The sequence below is a fragment of the Molothrus aeneus genome, chromosome 23 (genome assembly GCF_037042795.1).
Source record: "Molothrus aeneus isolate 106 chromosome 23, BPBGC_Maene_1.0, whole genome shotgun sequence".
In the NCBI taxonomy this organism is placed as follows: Eukaryota; Metazoa; Chordata; class Aves; order Passeriformes; family Icteridae; genus Molothrus; species Molothrus aeneus.
Genome location: NC_089668.1, coordinates 4594718 through 4613077, shown reverse-complemented (window position 1 = coordinate 4613077; position 18360 = coordinate 4594718). Strand labels below are relative to the sequence as shown.

Here is an 18360-nt window from a genome sequence, read left to right as displayed (position 1 = left end):
GGACCCCGCCCCCTCATGAATGCCAGACCTGGCAGCGCCCGCTCTCAAAATGGCGACGGCGGCTTCCTCGCGGCCTTCTCCTATTGGACAGAGCTGGAAGGCGGAGGGACGCGATTGGCTGCCGGCCGGCAAAGCGGCCCTTGTGCTGCATGGCAGACGCCACCCACCTCACCTGGGCCCGGCCCTCACCTGTGCTCGGCCCCGCCCCTGGGCCCCGCCCCTTCATATATGCCAGGCCGGGCAGTGCCCGCTCTCAAAATGGCGGTGGCAGCTTCCCCTCAGCCTCCTCCTATTGGACGGAGCCGGAAGGCGGAGGGAGTTGATTGGCTGCGGGCCGGCAGAGCGGCGCTCCCGGATTGGGCGGCAGGCGGCGGCGCGCGGGCCGGCGGGCGGCGGCAGTCCCGGAGCGGCGCCATGTGGAGCGGGCACGGTGCGCGGGGCCGGGGGCCGTGGGCCCGCTCACCCTGGATGGCGGCAGCGCTGGGGAAGGGGGCTGTGTCCCTGCCACCGCGTCACGGTCCCTCTCTCTCCCCCCTTAGGGAACTTCGATGGCGGGTACGGCAGCATGGGCGGCGCGGGGCTCCCGGGCGGCTACACGCAGTCCCCGGGCGGGTTCGGGTCGCCCGCCGGCGGCCAGGCGGAGAAGAAGCAGGTAGGCCGGGCGGGGGCCGCGGGACGGGCCCGGGGCCGGGCCTGGGTCCGGCTCTGACGGCCCCTCCGGCCCTCGCAGCGGAGCCGCTCGCAGAACATCGTGCCCTGCACCGTGTCGCAGCTGCTGGCGGCCGAGCAGGTCGACGAGACCTTCCGCATCTGCGACGTGGAGATCTCGCAGGTGAGCACCGGGACGGCCCCTTGGGGCGCACCCGGGGCCGGTCCGAGTGTGACCCTTCCTCCTCCGCCGCAGGTCACCCTGGTGGGCATCGTGCGGCACGCCGAGAAGGCGCCCACCAACATCCTCTACAAGGTGGACGACATGACAGCAGCCCCCATGGACGTCAGGCAGTGGGTTGATACTGATGTAAGCACTGGATTTGCTATCAGCTGGCTTCTTTAGCGACTTTGGGGAGCAGTGGGTGGAGAAAAGCTTTTTCTTTTTCTCCTCACTTTGGGGAAAGTTGATGGAGAATTATACAGTGTTTCGACTGGAAGGAACCTGTAAGGATCGTTGATGAACACCAACTCCCTACTTCCCACAGAGCTTTTTGAATCCAGAAGGTGTTGCTTTTCTGGAAAGTATTTTAGGGATAGCATGTCCCTGAAATCCAAAGGAGATGCTGCTGTAGCAGAGGTCACTGGTGGTGTATATGACTGTCTGCCTGTTTAGTATAGCTGAGCTCACCTGAAGAGGGAGGGTAATCAGGCAGGAAGTTCAGCTGCCTTACTGCAAGTTTAGCGTGACGTAGGAATGCACATTGTTTGTGCTTGCTTGAGATGAGCCTGCTGTGCTAAGTTCCTTATTGTCATAATTGAGAAATGGAAACAGGAAACAGCAAACTTGTTTTTCCCTCTCTGTTAGGAGGCAGGAGGTGAGAATGTTGTGGTACCTCCAGGAACTTACATTAAAGTAGCTGGTCACCTTCGGTCCTTCCAGGTAAGGTGATGGTACCTGGGTGTGAGTCTTGTAAGACTTGTAGCACTTCACGTAGCACGTGTGGTGTAAATACTCAAATAATGGTTGTATGTGCGTTAAGGCAAGGTGCAGTTAATCCCCAGCTGGTTAGAGGAGTGACTCTGTCTCCATTGTCTTTCAAAATCACATCCCTCCCCCACTGCTTGCTTGCTCCCAGTGGGATGGGGGAATCAGAAGGGTCGAAGCAAAAAAACCCCATGAGTTCAGATAAAAGCAGTTTAATAAGTAAAGCAAAACAAGGAATTCATTCCACACTTCCCATGGACAGGAAGGTGTGCCTCTTCCTCCTTCTCTCACCAGTTTTATAACTGAGCATTACACTGGCTGGTCTGGGTTCTCCTGTGGGGCATGGGGGGCCCAGCTGTTTCCCCTCACAGCTCCTTGTCCCCTCCCAGTTTAATACTGGGTGGAGCTGTGTGAGAAACAGGAAAGCCCTTGGCTCTGTGCAAGGGTTGGTGAGCAATGACTAAAACATCCCTGTATTACCAACACTGTTTCTAGCACAAGTCCAAAACCAGCCCATGCTACTGTACCTCAGCCAAAAGCAGCACAAGATGTAGGTCAGAAGGTTTTGGATGAGCTGCATGCAGAGAAGTTCTCTCCCCACTGCTGTCCCACATTCCTGGAGGAAATGGCTGGGTTGGCTGTTAGGCATCTTCATGTTCCTGTGCTGTAAATTGTTTTCTTTGTTTTGTGTTTGGCTTTTTTTTTCCCTCTGAAAGAATAAGAAGAGCTTGGTAGCATTTAAGATCATGCCTCTGGAAAATATGAATGAGTTCACCACACACATACTGGAAATTGTCAATGCACACATGATCCTCAGAAAAAATCTCATGGTATGTACAAAGACCCTGATTCCATTCTGGCCTTTGGTGACTGGTGATCTCCCAAAGAGGCACCTCTCACTGGGAAAATTCCCTCATTGTGGGGCTGGAGAGTTTAAAACTGGGCAACACTGAAGGTGTAACAGGAGTCCTGGCTTCCTTGGAGAGAGATTGTAATGCAATCCACTTCCATGAGAAGCTATTTTTACACACTGGCTTGGAAATAACAGTGAGTCTTTAACTCTGCAGGCTTGGGCAGCCTGGCTAACCACAGCATTTCTATTCTTCTAATTCCAGTCAGCATCAAGAGTGCCACAGTCATTTCCCTCCACTGGGATCAGTGACATGGGGGGCTATGGAGGAGGTGGCAGCCTGCCAGTGAACGGGCTCACGGCGTACCAGAGCCAGGTGGGTGCCAGCAGCTCTTCTGGGAGCACAGCAGTGGCACCAGAGCTCCTCTGATGTCATCTGCTGTGGTTCTTGCTCATCCAGGTGCTGAACTTGATCAAAAGCTGCCACGTCCCAGAGGGGATGAGTCTACAAGACTTGAAGCTCCAGCTCCACGGTTTGAGTATGTCAACGATCAAGTAAGTGTGTGTAGAAATGAAGGATGCTATGGGAATCCAGGCAGTCCTTCCAGAGGCAGAGAGGACAGTGGACAAGCCCTGACACTCCCCTGTGAATCAGGGTGGGTGATTCAGGTGGTCCCAGCAGCACAGGAGCCAGAGCTTTTGAAGATTCACTGCCCTGAGTGAGCTGTTGCCATTGCTTTGCTCCTTGTTTTCAAAACAAGCTGTTTATGTACTGCAGTCCCTCAGTGGCATTTCTCCTGCTCAAAGAGTACCTTGCTCTGTGCACACTGATAAAAATCTAGGAATAGTCTCTTCTCTTCTACTCCACTGTCTCTTACAACATCTTCTTGAGGTGTACCAAAGTTGTCATTACCTTCCATGACCTTTTTATGTTCTGTCCCCTCTGGAGCAGGGGACAGAACAGTGCCCCTGTTCAGTACCTGCCCTCTGGTAGGTACTCCCTAGGAAGTGCAGAGTGGTGACTCAGGCAGAGTCTGAGCTTCAGGGGTAGCACATTGCCATAGCTTTGGAGAAACTTCTGTCACTTACACTGCCCATGGGACAGAGACACCAAGAGCTTCCCTGGGCAGCTGCCAGGAGGGAACTGTGGGGATGGGGTCTGTAAATGAGAATTACCTGGCAGAAAGGTGATCACTTACCTCCCTTTGCCAACTAATTGCTAATTAGTTACCAGCTGTGGGGTTTTTCTTCAAGGCAAGCTGTGGAGTTCCTCAGCAGCGAGGGACACATCTACTCCACGGTGGATGATGATCACTACAAGTCAACAGATGCTGAGTAAAGTTCCTTCCATCTGATTTTAGTTCCAAGCAAATTTTTGTCTGTATTTCAAGATACCTTGCTGAGCTCTGTTACATGGAAGGTGACCTTTGCTCTTTGTGGGAAGTCCTGGTTACTGGGTGAATGCCAACTCCTTGGAATTCAAGGATGAGCAGGATGTGTGTGATTGTGGTAATTGGACCTGATTCTATGCTGTGACCATGTGACTGAAAGCATAAACAGGCATGGGAAAACTGAACTCCTCAAAGCTTCAGAGCTTTCACTTTGTTTTTGCTCCTTAGAGAGTCCCTGTTAGAAAGAAGAGCCTCTTTATGATTTGTCCTTTATTTCTAGAGCTGTTTCTCCTAACTCAGCTTCCATTCCATTTTCTTCATTAAGTGGGTAGCCAAGAGTAATCTTCCACTGATGTACAGCAATCATGAGAAGATGTTTTTAGTTTTTCGTTTGTGCATTTAAATCTATATTTGTACTAGAGCTGATCTTGTTAACTAGAGCTTTTGAACTTTTCCAATAAAATGTTAACTTGGGGCACCTTGCATTGTGTATGACTCTAGAGGCTTCTCTGCCTTGAAGAAGAAAACTGCTGACAAAACCTGGGGCTAAAAGCACAGCTCATACTTTCAGTTTAACTATTGTTATTTTTTCCTTAGCTTTTTACTTTTGAAGGTTCAAACTGAAGTGAATATCTGGCCAGTAAGAAATTAAATATTTGTACTACTGAAGAAAACAACGTGTATCAGTGTTCCAAATAGGGCCAGAACCAATTCTGCCACCAGAACAGCTGCTCTGCTGTGCAGTTGCTAAATGCCCAGGGAGGAGCCTGCTGGAAGAGCAGTGTGTGCACATAGGGCACAGTTCAGAGGGCTCTCAGTTCGGTGAGCTCTGGGTGTTTAGAAGCTCCAAGGGTACGACAGAGTTTCTGTTGCCGAGGTCTCATAAAGGCACCTGGCTTTGCAAAGGTGGTTCCTTGTGGGCTCATCCATGGGGCTGGCAGGGACACCCGGGGCCTCTGCTCTGCTCTGCTCTGTTCTGCCAGGAGTTGCTGCTGGGGCCCATCCCAGTGTCCTGCTTGGGTTCAGTGGCGCCTCTGCAGCCCCTGGTGCAGCTCTGGCTGAATCATGCAGCAGGTGTGTAACAGGTGAGCGCTTGGCTACAGCGTTCAGCATACCTAGAAGCCAAAAGTACTGTAATTTCCTTTTCGTAGGAGGTGTGACGGTTAGGAAGAAAATCCCTGAGGGTTTTTGGAAGTGAAGATGAGTGGAATTGCTTGCAGTCAGGAGAGCGATTGTGCAATTGGAGAAATGGCTGGGGACAGGACTGCGACGGCACCGGGAGCGGAGCCGGGGCTGCCGGCCCGGAGTGGTCACACAACCCGGGGGGGACATAGGGCCCGGGCGGGACACACGGCCCGGGGCTGCCGGTCCGGGGCGGTCCCACAGTCTGGGGTGGGGCTGTCGGTCCCGCTGCCCGGGACGGACACACAGCTCGCGGCGTTCCCACAGCCCGGGGCAGAGCTGCCGATCCGGGGCGGTCCCAGAGCCCGGGGCGGTCCCGCTGCCCGGGGCGGGCCCTGTCGGGGGTGGGTCCGGCCCGTGCCGGTGCCGGCGCCGCCACCGCCGGTTTCGGGCCGGGCCGCGGGGCCCCGATGTCTCCGCGAACAGCCCCGCCGCGCTTCGGGCCGCTGCAGTTGGCGCTGGCGGCGGCGGGGACGGCGGCGGCCACCCTGGACCTGTTCATGGACGGCTGGGTGGCGGCGCAGTACGCGCGGCGCGGCCACCCCGGCTGGGCCGCGCTGTCGCTGGCGGTGCTCGCCGCCGCCTCAGCCGCCGCCCAGGCCTGCAGCTGGCTCTGGCTGCGCTCCGACCCGCCCGCCCTGCGCCCCGCCGTGCCCGTGCTGCTGCTCGCCGCCCTGCACCTCCTACAGCTCGGCTTCTTCTTCAGGTACGGCAGCCCCGCACCGAGTTCACCGAGTTTCCCGCCCGCCGCGGTCCGCGCTCCGCCCCGGCCCTTCCCGGGATGGGGGCGAGCGGTGCATCGGCTGTCGGCAGGGCCAGGAGGCTCCAGCACAGAGCGGTTCGGCCCAGCCCGGGCCGGAGCCGGATAAAGAGAGTGGTGGGAGCGAGGGAAGTTTCCCTTGGGCTCTGCTCTGTGTCCCGGGGCTGCTGCCGCTGCCCTCCGGACGAACGGAGCAGCGCCCCGAAACCTCGTCATGGCCTCGGGGCTCCCCCGGCACTTGAGGGGAGCAGCGAGGCCGAGCCGGGCGAAGGGAATAATCCAGGGAGATCGATGCTCAGTTTTTTATACTTGCATCGTGTGGCTGCTGTGGTGTGTGGTTTGGGCAGAGGGAAGGAGGGGTTTGGACACAAATCAGTGGGGTTTGATGTCCTGTCAGGAGTTTGCTGAGCTGTCAGGGCAGCGTGGGGACCAAGGTGTGCCTTGCGTGGCCCCTCACCACCAGCTGGTCCCACACAGGTGTCTCTATGCTCTGAAGGTGGGCTGGAGGGTGTGCTGGGCCAAGGCAGAGGAGGAGGATGAGCGGAGACACATGGCCTTCATCTCCCACGACATCAGCATGCTGCGTCTCTTCGAGACCTTCCTGGAGAACACCCCGCAGCTCACCCTGCTCCTCTACATTATCCTGCGGACAAACAAGGCTGAGCTCTCCCAGGGTGAGCGGCTGGGGCCAAGGGAGGGGGATGGTGCAGGCTTGGGTGGGGGAGATCAGAGAGGCTGTCCAGGGGCTGAAGGACCCAGCAAGACCCTTGTGTCATTCTGCTCCCGTGTCACTCCTTCCTTTGACATGTCACGCTATGGGGTGGACCCCTGTCCTGCACTCACATGCCCCAATGGACCATGCTGGGCTTGGGGTGGGGGGTTGAAGCTGTGGGACCACTGTGGTCATTCTCTTATGTGCTCCGGGAGAGGCTGAGGGTGAGGTGAGGAATCAGGCACCTTCTGGGGAGTAGGGAGGTGCTGATGTTGGTATGGGTGAAGCACGCACTGAGCAGGGGCTGTGGTGCCCTTCCCAGGGTGGGGAGCAGCTATCACTGCAGGGAAATGGGGAGCCCAGCAACGTGGGAGCCAGCACTCAGCTGCCTGTGTGGGCTGAGGGCTTCCATGCCTGGGAGATGGGTTCTGCAGTGCTGTTCAATCCCAGCACTTCTTCCTCATCTTCTGAGCAAGGCCAGGCACCAGCCTCCTTGTCCTCAGGGAGGGCAGAATGCCAGGGGAGAGATGCAAGTGCTGATCCTCTGACCTTGACAGCAGCTGCTTTGTGAGCTGGGGGAAAACTCATTTTAGCAGTAGTGGGCAGGGAGAGGTTTGAGCCAGGCTGGGCCACCCCTCGGTCCCCCCTCAGCATTTTCACTGTGGTGGTGTTCACAGGGGTCCTGGGAAGAGCTGAGAACCTTGACTCCATGTTTCAGAAGGCTGATTTATTATTTTATGATATATTATATTAAAAGAAAATTGTATACTAAAACTATACTAAAAGAATAGAAGAAAGGATTTCATCAGAAGGCTAGCAAGGAATAGAAAGGAATGGAATGATAATAAAATCTTGTGACTGACCAGAGAGTCCAAGACAGCTGGATTTTGATTGGTCATTAATTAGAAACAACCACATGAGACCAATCAAAGATGCAGCTGTTGCATTCCACAGCAGCGGATAATTATTGTTTACATTTCTTTTCTGAGGTCTCTCAGCTTCTTAGGAGAAAAGATCCTAGCAAAGGATTTTTCAGAGAATATGTCTGTGACATTTTCACCTGTGTGTTTGCAGGCCTGGGCATGGGCACGGCGTTCCTGTGTGTGTCCTGGTCTCTGCTGGATTACCACCAGTCCCTGCGCTCCTTCCTGCAGGACAAGTACGAGCTGAGCCTGGGCTCCTCCATCATTTACTTCCTCTGGAACCTCTTCCTCATCTGCCCCCGCATCCTGGCGCTGGCGCTCTTCGCGCTGCTCTGGCCCTACGGCGTGGCTGTCCACTTCTCCCTGGTGTGGCTGGCCCTGTTCCTCTGGGTCAGCCTGCAGGGCACAGACTTCATGGAGTCACCCGGCCCCGAGCAGCTTTACCGGGCCATGGTGGCCGTGATCCTGTACTTCAGCTGGTTCAATGTGGCGCGGGGGAGGACGCTGCACCGCAGCATCATCTACCACGGCTTCATGCTGGTGGACAGCACCCTGCTGGGCCTGGCCTGGCTCTGGGGCCGGGCTCCCGAGGAGGAGGAGCACTCATACCTCATCCCCGTGGTCTCTGCAGCCCTGCCCTGCTACCTGCTGGGGCTGGGGCTGAGGGTCACCTACTACAAGTGGCTGCACCCCAACGTGCAGGTGCAGCAGGAAGGCAGATACGACGAGGTGGATGCCAGTGGAGGCGGTGATGGGGTGGAGTTTCGCTCGTTTTTGGAGCCAGACCTGGTGAACAGGCGGATGCAGTGGCTGGCCCAGACCCACTTCTCCTTGTCCCAGCCAGCACAGCAGCACTTCCTAAATGGGGCTGCTGCTGTGGAGTCTGCTGTCTGAGGGCAGCTCCTCTAAAGGGACATGAGGGGAGAGGTAGACTTCTTGGTGTGCCCCTGGTTGTGCCCCCCAGGCTGTTGTTTTGGACAGCTGGAGGGAGCTGGCAGAAACCAGGGGTGCTGTGCAAACACCCAGTGAGTCCCATGGCACTCAGCATGGCTCCCATGGCTGTACCCCCAGGGAAAGCCACAGTGTGGGGAGTCCAGCACATTGCAGCATATGGCTGCACTGCTCTGTCAACTTTTCTTGTTATTTATTTGTAGCTTTTTCAAAAAAGAAAAATGAAAACAAGAGCACTGGTTTATTTTCTCTGTGCCTGCTGCTGCCACTGCTCTGCTGGGATATGGCTGGTGGGGCAGGGAGGATCTGTTTCCTCCATGGTTGTGGCTATCTGACCTTTCTGTTTCCAGCCAGGCTTTTCCTCCTTGCGGTAGTTTAGGTGTTAAGGTCAAAGCTCACCTGTTATCAGTGTGTTCAGGGAGGGATGGGGAGGGAGGCCTGTGCTGGGAGGAGTGGCTGCAGGGTGGCTCAGGGCTTGGACACCTCTTCCATTCCCACCACCACAGCCTGGGCAGGGCTCCCAAGGCCACAGCATTGCTCAGCCATTGGTGGCTGTTGGTGTGGTCAGCAATGGGGTCAGTGTGTGCCAGCTCCTGGGCACAGACACCCAGCACTCCCCAGGTGGGGCTGCCTCCACCCAGCCCCTGCCCTTTGCTGTTGCCCAGCTGGCAGCTGTGGCACATCCTGGCTGCCCACAGCAGTGACCTTTGGCTCCTTCCCCTCACCTCCATCTCATCCCTCCCAGCAGCCCATCCCAGGAGGAAATTCCATACCAGGGAAGGCATCTGGATGCAGCTGGAGGAGCAGCTGAATTGCTGTTTCACAGCTGCTCCTGTGAGCAGCTCAGCCTGCCCAAGGCCAGCAGCACAGGGTAGGAGAGGGGTGTTGCCTTGTGCAAAAGAAAATGGGAAGGGAGTGTTTGGTGCAGGAAAACATTCAGCAGGAAAACACCTCAGCAGGGCCCAGGAGCAGGTCCCTGCCCCACTGGCTCCCCATGATTCCCCGGGATCATGGGGGCTCTGGTGGCTGCACTGTGACCTGTGGCACCCCAAATGCTCCTGGTGCTGCCAGGCCTGGTTTGAGCTGTCACAGGGGCAGAGAACAGGCTGAAGCAGTGACTATAGAAAATAAAGACTTTATTACTTTTTCCAGTTCACAGGACAGTTCCCATTACAGAGCATGAACAGGCAAAGGCCCCACAGCCAGCAGCACCTGAGATCACCCCTCATAGCAGAGCAACAGAGGTGCTGTGGGCTCCAGGGGTCCTGCTGCTTCCCACCAGTGCCAGCACAGAATCTCCCCAAGGGCTGTTGGAGGCAACAAATATTAGTGGATCAGGTGGTTTTTAAAGCCTCAGTGGCTGTGTTGAAGCTGAAGGGGAAGCCAGCAGCACCCAGGTAAGCTCAGGTGCTCTGGGCCTGCAGGCTGACTGTCCTTCAGGTGTTCAGGTTTGCTCTCCCATTACCCCCGACCTGACTGTAGCTGAACTGGTGACAGAGACAGGAGAAAATCAATGCTTGGACAGAGATGCTGTTCTTGCCTCAAAAGAGACAGGAAAAGGCTTAAATTCAGCCAGTAGAAGAAAAAATAAAATAGCCAGGTCACCCCTTTATTAACAAACACAGAAATGTACCATCAACCTCCTGTTATAAAAGTACTTTACATACATTCAAGGAAACATCATATAAATACCAGTATGAAATGTCAGTGGCTGCGAGTTCCACGCTCAGCTAAAATTTTACCAACATCTTAAAATTTCCTTAAAACATTTGAAGTAAACAAACACAAAGCACAGCCAGCTGCCAGGCAGCTCAGGCCTGCAGGTGCAGCACCTGCTGCCAGTGCCTGGGGAAACCCAGCCCCTCTCCAGCACAGCTCTGCTTCCCCCGGGAGCAAAGCTCGTGGGCTGCTCGGCCGTGCCGGTGGTGGGAGGTTAAGGCACAGGTTTTAATCCCAAATTCAGCCAGCTGGAGTGTGAGATATGCTCCCAACAGGCTGCTGCACAGGCTGGGACAGCTCTGCTTACAGGAGACCTTTGGATGGGCTGAGGGATGTTCAGCATCAGCACAGACTCTTCTGTGACTGAGTCCTGATCCTCTGGTGACACTTCCAGCCCTGGCAGCAATGAGGCTGCTCCTCACCACAGCTCTGGCACTTCCCAGGGGCCCCAGAGGAACTGGACTCTATGGGCCCAGCAGTAGGGGAGCTGGAGCTGCCTCAGCTGCCTTGAACAGGTGCAGACAGAGAACACCCCTGGGTGCTGCTCCCCTTTCCAAACCCACTGCTGAGCACTCCCAGCACAGCCTGTTTGTTCCCTGGGCTCCCTGTTTGTTCCTCACCCTCTGCTGAGCTGCCCAGTGACAACCACAGCAGACTCCTCAGACTTTGCTCATGGATGAGCAGCTCCCACACAGACAACATGTTCCTGCTGCAGAGCTCCTGGGGAAATACACAGACCCAGTATCCACCTGGGATGCCAACACCTGGCCAGGAGCTGAATGGAAAGCAGATCACTCCTGACTCCAGTGACCACCCTGGAGAAAGAGAATCGCCTTTGATTCCAATTTAATTAATCTAAAAAACCCAAAAACAAATCTAAAGGGAAAGTGGAGCTGGTACCATGTCAAATAAACCTCCCAGGTGCAGTCCCTGAGCACGAGGTATCCAAACTCCTGGCTCTAGGCACCTTCTGCCCCTTGGTCACTGGAGCTGGCCCAGGATGCTCCCAGGGCACAGCAGAGTCTGTGCAGAGCTGGCCCAGCAGCTCCCCCTGCACTGATGGAAATTAACCCTCAGTAATTAAAGCCATGAAAGGAATGCAGCAAACACACCCTGCCTGTAAGGGCACAGCAAAGGGGTCAGTGTCCTCCCTGCAGTGCCAGACTTTCAGCCCAGTCTCCAAATGGCTGATGTGGGGCTGATGACCATGATCTGGAGGGGTCACAGGTCTGGCTCTGCAGGAGCAGCAGCAGCAGCAGGTTCTGGGCACAGCACACTCCTGTCCTCAGGGCTGATCTGGTGCCATCAGGGTACATGGGGGAGACCCCCAAACACAGCCTGAGTTGGCACAAAAGCAGCCCCTGTGCCAGCCCCAGTCCTTGCTGGCTGTTCCTGGCCAGGGCAGCTGCAGGTCACTGACTCCAGCCTCTGTTCTGAGACAGTTGCAGAAAAATCAGCATCACCATCCCTCCCAAGTGCTCCATGCTGCCAAGTCACAGTGTCTTAGAAAATTAAGTCCCTCTTAACAAGGCATTTGTTTGTCACTATGTAGTTAGGCTAATGCAAAGAATATAAGAAAATTGAATCTGATTCTACTAAAAGGAACTTACAAATAGGATCAGGAACACAGAGGTGAAGGTTATACCATAGCCAGAGTCTTCTCTGCAACATTCATGAGGATTTAGGAATTAGATTATTCCTAGTCCAGGTGAGGACTCAGTTCACATCTGAGCAGTCTGCACCAGTCTGCTGTACCTGATGTTCACAGGCAATTTCATTTTTCTTTGCATGGAAAATCTGTGGGATCTACAGTCCAAAGGCTGAAATCCAGTGATCTCCTGCTGGCTAAAAGGGCTTCTGCACACATGGACTAGAAGCCACTGGGATCAATTCAGAACACCAATACTTGCCTCTACAAGGAACCACATATTCCAGAAGCATTCCCTTACCTTTATATTTTCCAGTAATCCCACACTGAGGAAATAACATAAGGACATTGTAATAAATTAACTGTTTTGAACACCCAGGGAAGGAGAGAGGACACATTTTACAGCAATAGAGGTATTTTTGACATTTTCATTAATATTTCCTATGAAAAAAAAACCATAGCTCTTCGGCTTTGCAAAACAAGGGAGGTTTAAGCTCTGCCATCAGCGTTTTCCTATAAAAATAAATTTTTGTGTTTACTTGGGTTCTACAACTAAGCTGAATAGAAAGAAGAAGGCTCTTACACATAAATCTGCTGTTTGATGGCCCCTCCCTCTGGAGGCCAGAGGCATTCAGCTGGCTCTGTAAGTCCCTTCTGCAGACAAGCTCTAGCTCTGCTGAGTCCAGGGCTTCTTCACAGGACACCTTGGACTTGGCAGGGCCGCTGCTCCCGAGGAACACCTGCTGTCATATTCCACTGTACAGTTTGCATTAGGTATGTTTTCTTCATCAAGCTGAAAGGTGAGTCCCCAAACACGTGAGATTTCTGTCCCCCCAGAAATGGAGAGGGCTGGCGGGAGCTGCAGTCGCGTCTTTGCTCCAGCTTCTTACAGGAAGTCCAACTCGAGGGCTTGGTGAAGGGACACGAGGTCAGCGTGATTTGTGATCCTCCAGAATGGCATGTTGTGCTGTAAAGAGAGAGGACAGCCAGGTTTATGCAGGGATTCCCAGCTGAGCTGGAAGCAGGCGGGGTGGAGCTGCAGGGCTGTGCAGTGTGGTGGTTCTGAGCTCACCACTCTCAGGACAGACCTCAGCCGTGTGCACGTCTGTATCTGGAGCCCATCTTATGTGCACAGCTGTGTGTGACAGGCACCAGCACTGACTGTCAGCTGCTCACAATGGAAACCTTGGCTGGGAGCTGCTGCTGCAGCCAGGAATGCCTGTCCAGGGCTGACAGCTCTGGCACATGTGTGTGAAGCCTGCAGAGTCAAGGTCCCGACAGTCATGTTTGCACTTCACTACTAATGAGCACAACTGAACAACTCATCCAGGCCTGTCCAAACCGATCAATCTCTCTGCTCCTTGTCTGTAATCAGCCTAATGGCAGGTGCTGCATTGACCTGCTGCTGTTCCTGAGCCCTGACTCCTCCAAGCTCCTGAGAAACTGCAATATCCTGATAGCCACAGGCTATGATCAGCATACAGAACCACAGAATCATCAAGGGTGGAAGGGACATCCAAGATTGTCACCATGGTATTTTCTGAAAAATCCTCTTAACCCAGGATTTTCTCCTGGGAAGCTGAGAGGCCTCAGAAAAGAATGAAAACAATAATTATCTGATTGCTTGGGAATGTGGTCTGGAGATCATTTACCAACAGGTGCATCTTTGATTGGTTCCATGTGAATTGTTTTGAATTAATGACCAATCACCATCAGCTGTGTCAGACTCTGAGGAGTCAGTCACGAGCTCTCATGATCATTCTTGTTAAGCCTTCTGATGTATCCCTCCTCTTTCTTTAGTATGGTTCTAGTATATTAATTTCATAATATATGACATGATAACTATGATATTGTAATGATATGATAATGACATGATAACTATATGATATTGAAATAATATGATATGATATTATATGATTAATATAATATAATATAATATAATATAATATAATATAATATAATATAATATAATATATCAGCCTTCTGAGAAATTCTCATCTCTCACCTCGTCCTGGGGACCTCACAACACCACACAAGATCACTGAGTCCAAGCTTTCAACATGCTACATCCAACATGCTACACTAAGACACTGCTGACAGGGACAGTGTCATATGCAATCCTAAGCAACAGTAAAAGAGAAACTTTAAACATGCAGGGGCCAGAAAACTGCCCATCTTAACACAAACACAATGGAAGATCTCTTGCATCAAAGGCAAACTTTGCTCCTGGCTGCCCTGGCCTGAAGAGTTCAGCCTTGGAAGGAGAGTCCTTGTAGGGAAAGGCTGGCAGGGAGCTCCCCTTGCACTGCCCCAGCTCTGCAGTCACACCCACCTGCTTGGCTGCCACCTCCTCGTCACGGCCATCTCCGATCACCACGTACGTGACCTTCTTCCCAAACCGTGACACGATCCTCTCAAAGCAGCTCTCCTTACCTGCCAAAGACAGGAGAAACAGAGCCTCAATAGCTCCCTTCCTCCCAGTACAGAAACACTTCTTGTCTTGCTGGGCAGGGGTAGCACCCAGTTCAGCTCCCAAAGCCAGAAGTGAATCACAGCATGAGCAGCTCAGCTGCAGAAATGGCATTTCCCCTTGTAAAGATCCCAGCTAACCCTCAGCAGATGGCACAATGCCAGACTTGGCACACTCCCTTACCTATTTTTGTAGCACTATAAATATTTTCAATGGGAAACACCTCGCCCAATCCATACAGAAGAACTTTGGCAAGAGCTGGCATCAGCTGGGTGGTTGTGATCAGGATGTTCTCACAGTTTTTTCTGAAAGAAGAAAAACACTGGTAACAGCACATCTACAGGCAGTGGTGCCAGGACTGCTCCAGGCAGTCTGATCAGCTTCCCCAGCTGCCATGTGCTTTGCTGTCCTGCTTTCAGGAGGCATTTTAGGACACGTTCTGCAATTTTTACTTGTTTACTTCTGGCAGAATTCCCTGTCAGAAAAACCATTTGGTGAGCATGGGGAACTTGCTAATTACAGGTGTTGCAGCAGAGAAACAGGTGAATTTCTGCCCTCAGTCACTTGGCAGCAGTGTGACAGGGGCAGTGCCCAGCACAGTGCTGCACCTCAGGGCCAGAAAGGGCTGAGAAAGCCTCACATGCACTTCCAGGTTCCATACCTGGACTGGATGAGCAGCAGGGATTTTAATGCAGTTTCCAGCCAGGAATCTGTCAGCACTTCTATGTCAGTCCTCAGTCTCTGCAGAGCTTCCCTCTTCTGTGGGCTAAGCAGGCCTGCAAGGTGAGGAACACGTGTTTGCCTGGCAAGTGTGACACAGGGAGGGCTGTCCCCCAGTGCTCTGCAATAAATAACACAACTGCCTGCAACAGATAACTGCCTGCTCTGCAATAAACAATACAAGAATGAGCCCAGACATCCATCCAGGACTCTGACCATGGACACTGGGCAGAGACTTATCTGCAATTATATCAAAGCATTTTTTCAGGATACAAAGACACTCCTCTTGTACAAAGCACTTGCAGTAGCAGGGGTCCAAGGCCACAGAGCAGGGGAAGGAGCTCCTACAGTCTCTCTCTCTCTCTTTCTGCTTTCCAAGGACCCTTTCCACTTTAAGCCCTTTTATATATCTTTTTTTTTAACTACCCCCCCTTATTTTATTCCCATGCTTGTAATTGCTTTTAGATATAATTTTCTTCAAGCCTCCAGTTTTGAATTAAAAGCAGACAGAAGTGAAGCCCATTTCTGCTCCTGACAGTAAACACAGCAAGAAAGGAGCACATGGAGCCTGCACATCCCTCCAATGTCCATCCATGAGGTTTGAGCCCCCCTCACTGCAGCCTTCTGCTACACTGAGGCCACAGAGGGACCCACAGCAGGCTGCACTGACAGCTGCTTCATCATGTAACTTCCCACAGATCCTGAAAAACTCTGCATCCATGTTTCCCATAAGCAAAATATGAAATCATGATCTGATCCCCCCACAAGAAATCAGGTAACTGCAGCACACTGAACTGCAGACCTATACTGGCAGATTTTTAAGGCTGAAAGTTGTAACTTTGAACAGCTGGTTTTTAGAAAATATGTCCCAAAAAAAACCATTTATCAAGGTTTTTGTGTAGGCAAAGAGTACCCAAGCCCACAAGGAACCAGGCCAAGCCACCCTACCAGGTGAGCTGCTCCAGCAAGGTTCCTTTTCCAGGGATGGCAATGCCAAGATTCAGACTAAACAGAAAATTCATCTCCATTTGCTCACTATGGTTTGCATGATTATGACTGCTTTGGAGTTGGAAGCAAAACTAGAAGACCTTAAGTGACTTTGTGGAGAGAGAGCAGAGAAGTCCTATCAAACTGTGGCTTTAAGTGACTTTGTGGAGAGAGAGCAGAGAAGTCCTATCTAACTGTGGATTTAAGTGACTTTGTGGAGAGAGAGCAGAGAAGTCCTATCTAACTGTGGATTTAAGTGACTTTGTGGAGAGAGAGCAGAGAAGTCCTATCTAACTGTGGATTTAAGTGACTTTGTGGAGAGAGAGCAGAGAAGTCCTATCTAACTGTGGGCCTGACAGCCCAGGGGTGACCACTGTATTTCCTGACAATGGCATGAGCAAAGGCAGACTTTGTGGAGACATGAATGAGAGCTCCTGAGCAGCAGGGCAAATTCAGGCCACAGCTGAGCAGAGTGCCAGGCAGCCTTTCACACCCAATTAGCAAAGGGAAACTATCTGCACCAAGGCTTTTGCCACAAGGACTGAGTGCCCATCCTTATCTCCACATAAATCACAGCCTGCTCTGGGGCACACCGCTCAGTTTTGGAAGTACCCTCGTGGGAATTTGATCCCAGTTAGCACTAGGAGAATGCTTTACTCCTCATGTCCCACACCAGGAAAGCCAAAGCTCTGAGGAAGGCTGGAGTCTGGCCCCTCCTCAGTGCAGTGCCCACTCACCTCCGACGTTGGTTTTGTATTTGTTGTAGATCTCGCGCACCCTGCGGTAGCGAAAGGCCAATTTCCTCATCCAGTCCACGCCCTGCACACCCACCGAGGAGCTGTGGTTGGCAGTGCTGCCCGAGCCACTGAACCCATCCGTGGAGAAGTTGTAGTTGCTGTTCCAGGAAAGCAGATGTGTTAGGTGTGTCACTGACACGTTTTCTGAAAAATACCTTTGCTAGGATTTTCTCCTGAGAAGCTGAGAGGGCTCAGAAACAAAACTGAAGCAATAATTATCTGATTGCTTGGAATGTGGTTTGGAGGTTGCTTACCAACAGGTGCATCTTTGACTGGTTCCATGTGGATTGTTTTTACTTGATGACCAATCATGGTCCAGCTGCGTCAGACTCTCTTGTCTTTTATTATTCATTCTTTTCTAGCCTTCTGATGTCTCCTTTCTTCTATTCTCTTACTATAGTTATAGTATATAATTTTCTTTTAATATATCATAAAATAATAAAGCAGCCTTCTGAAACACGGAGTCAAGATTCTCCTCTCTTCCCTTGTCCTTGGGGCCCTCACACCCACATTAGGAGTGCCACAGCAGCAGAACTACTGAGGCATTTCTGGTGAGGCTGTGATGGCAGCAGCTGGAGAACACCTCAGAGAGGAGCTGCACAAGCACCCTGGCATCTGGAGAGCAGAGCCTGGCTCCTGTGGGAATGCTGACACCCAGCTGCTGCACTGATACCACTCCCTTCACACCTTCCACTACAAAACCTTCCTTTATTCCTTGGCTGCTCACTCCTCTGCCATACAGAGCATCCTTCCCACTGACCCCTTCCTCATCCTCATCACATCTTCCAAACACAGCATCCATACCCTTCCATCACAACTGCAGCTCCACAAGCAGATGAGCTGCTTCACCAGTTTATAACTGCAGAAATCAAGTCCTGCTTCACCACTTTTCCTGTATTTCTTTCTCCCTGACACACCTTTCTCAGACTTTTTCATAAGCCAGCTCAGCTCAGTAAAAAACCTTCCTCCCCCTGTTTGATAGTGAGCACCATAAGCTCCCAGAGGGATGCAAACCACAGGGGGACTTCCAAAGGTCAAGATCATGGAATCACAGAATGGTGCAGGTTGGATAGGACCTTCAAGATCATCTCATTCTAAACCCCTGCCATAGGCGGGGACTTTTTCCACTAATCTAATTAGAGTAACCATTAGATTAGGTTACTAATCTAATGCTGTCATCAGGAGATCTGAAGTGCTGATTTTCCATTCCTCATTTGTCACTGAGCACAGAGGCAGCATTCAACAGTGGCCAATGTAATTCACAATATCATTTCAAAACTCTTAATGCTCTTTAGGTCTTCAAAGAAATGTCCCCCAGCAAACAAACACTGTGCCAGGTTTCATTCCCTGGCACAATGCTGAGCTCCAGCCCTGAACCCCATCTGCATTTGAAGTCTTCACAAAACCTGATTACATCAGCAATACATTTCCTGCATTCATCAGTACAACCTTAGATCCTGGCCATTGTCATCAGATGCCACATCTTCTATGTGTACCTGGTCACACTCCTGTTAAAGACAAAAAAAACCCAAAATAAAGTCATGTTGTGGTAATCCAGAAACACACTGACATTTACAGACTAAAGAAACTGTGATAGAAACCAATCCCTTCACA

At 52.2% G+C, this 18360-nt stretch overlaps 3 protein-coding genes across 5 annotated transcripts in view; 2 read left to right on the top strand and 1 right to left on the bottom strand.

The window, feature by feature from the left end:
* The first annotated feature begins 373 nt into the window (after nucleotides 1–373).
* On the top strand, nucleotides 374–4355 carry RPA2 (replication protein A2). Its single transcript, XM_066564757.1, has 9 exons — nucleotides 374–430; nucleotides 540–652; nucleotides 731–832; nucleotides 905–1018; nucleotides 1517–1591; nucleotides 2353–2466; nucleotides 2752–2862; nucleotides 2947–3041; nucleotides 3741–4355. Exons 1-9 carry the CDS (start codon nucleotides 415–417, stop codon nucleotides 3823–3825), a joined length of 825 nt encoding a protein of 274 aa, XP_066420854.1. The 5' UTR covers nucleotides 374–414; the 3' UTR covers nucleotides 3826–4355.
* Nucleotides 4356–5469: 1114 nt separating this feature from the next.
* Nucleotides 5470–8654, top strand: XKR8 (XK related 8). The gene is made up of 3 exons (XM_066564902.1): nucleotides 5470–5765; nucleotides 6297–6493; nucleotides 7606–8654. Exons 1-3 carry the CDS (start codon nucleotides 5470–5472, stop codon nucleotides 8346–8348), a joined length of 1236 nt encoding a protein of 411 aa, XP_066420999.1. The 3' UTR covers nucleotides 8349–8654.
* Nucleotides 8655–9524: 870 nt separating this feature from the next.
* EYA3 (EYA transcriptional coactivator and phosphatase 3) overlaps nucleotides 9525–18360 on the bottom strand; it is a 41606-nt gene continuing 32770 nt past the window's right edge. For all 3 annotated transcript variants that reach the window (XM_066564705.1, XM_066564706.1, XM_066564707.1), the window contains 6 exons: nucleotides 18196–18254; nucleotides 16687–16844; nucleotides 14904–15018; nucleotides 14426–14547; nucleotides 14105–14205; nucleotides 9525–12739 (listed from right to left, as the gene is read on the bottom strand). In XM_066564705.1, the coding sequence (XP_066420802.1) occupies nucleotides 12659–12739; nucleotides 14105–14205; nucleotides 14426–14547; nucleotides 14904–15018; nucleotides 16687–16844; nucleotides 18196–18254 (636 nt within the window). In that variant the 3' untranslated portion in view covers nucleotides 9525–12658. The remainder of the gene's footprint in view (nucleotides 12740–14104; nucleotides 14206–14425; nucleotides 14548–14903; nucleotides 15019–16686; nucleotides 16845–18195; nucleotides 18255–18360) is intronic.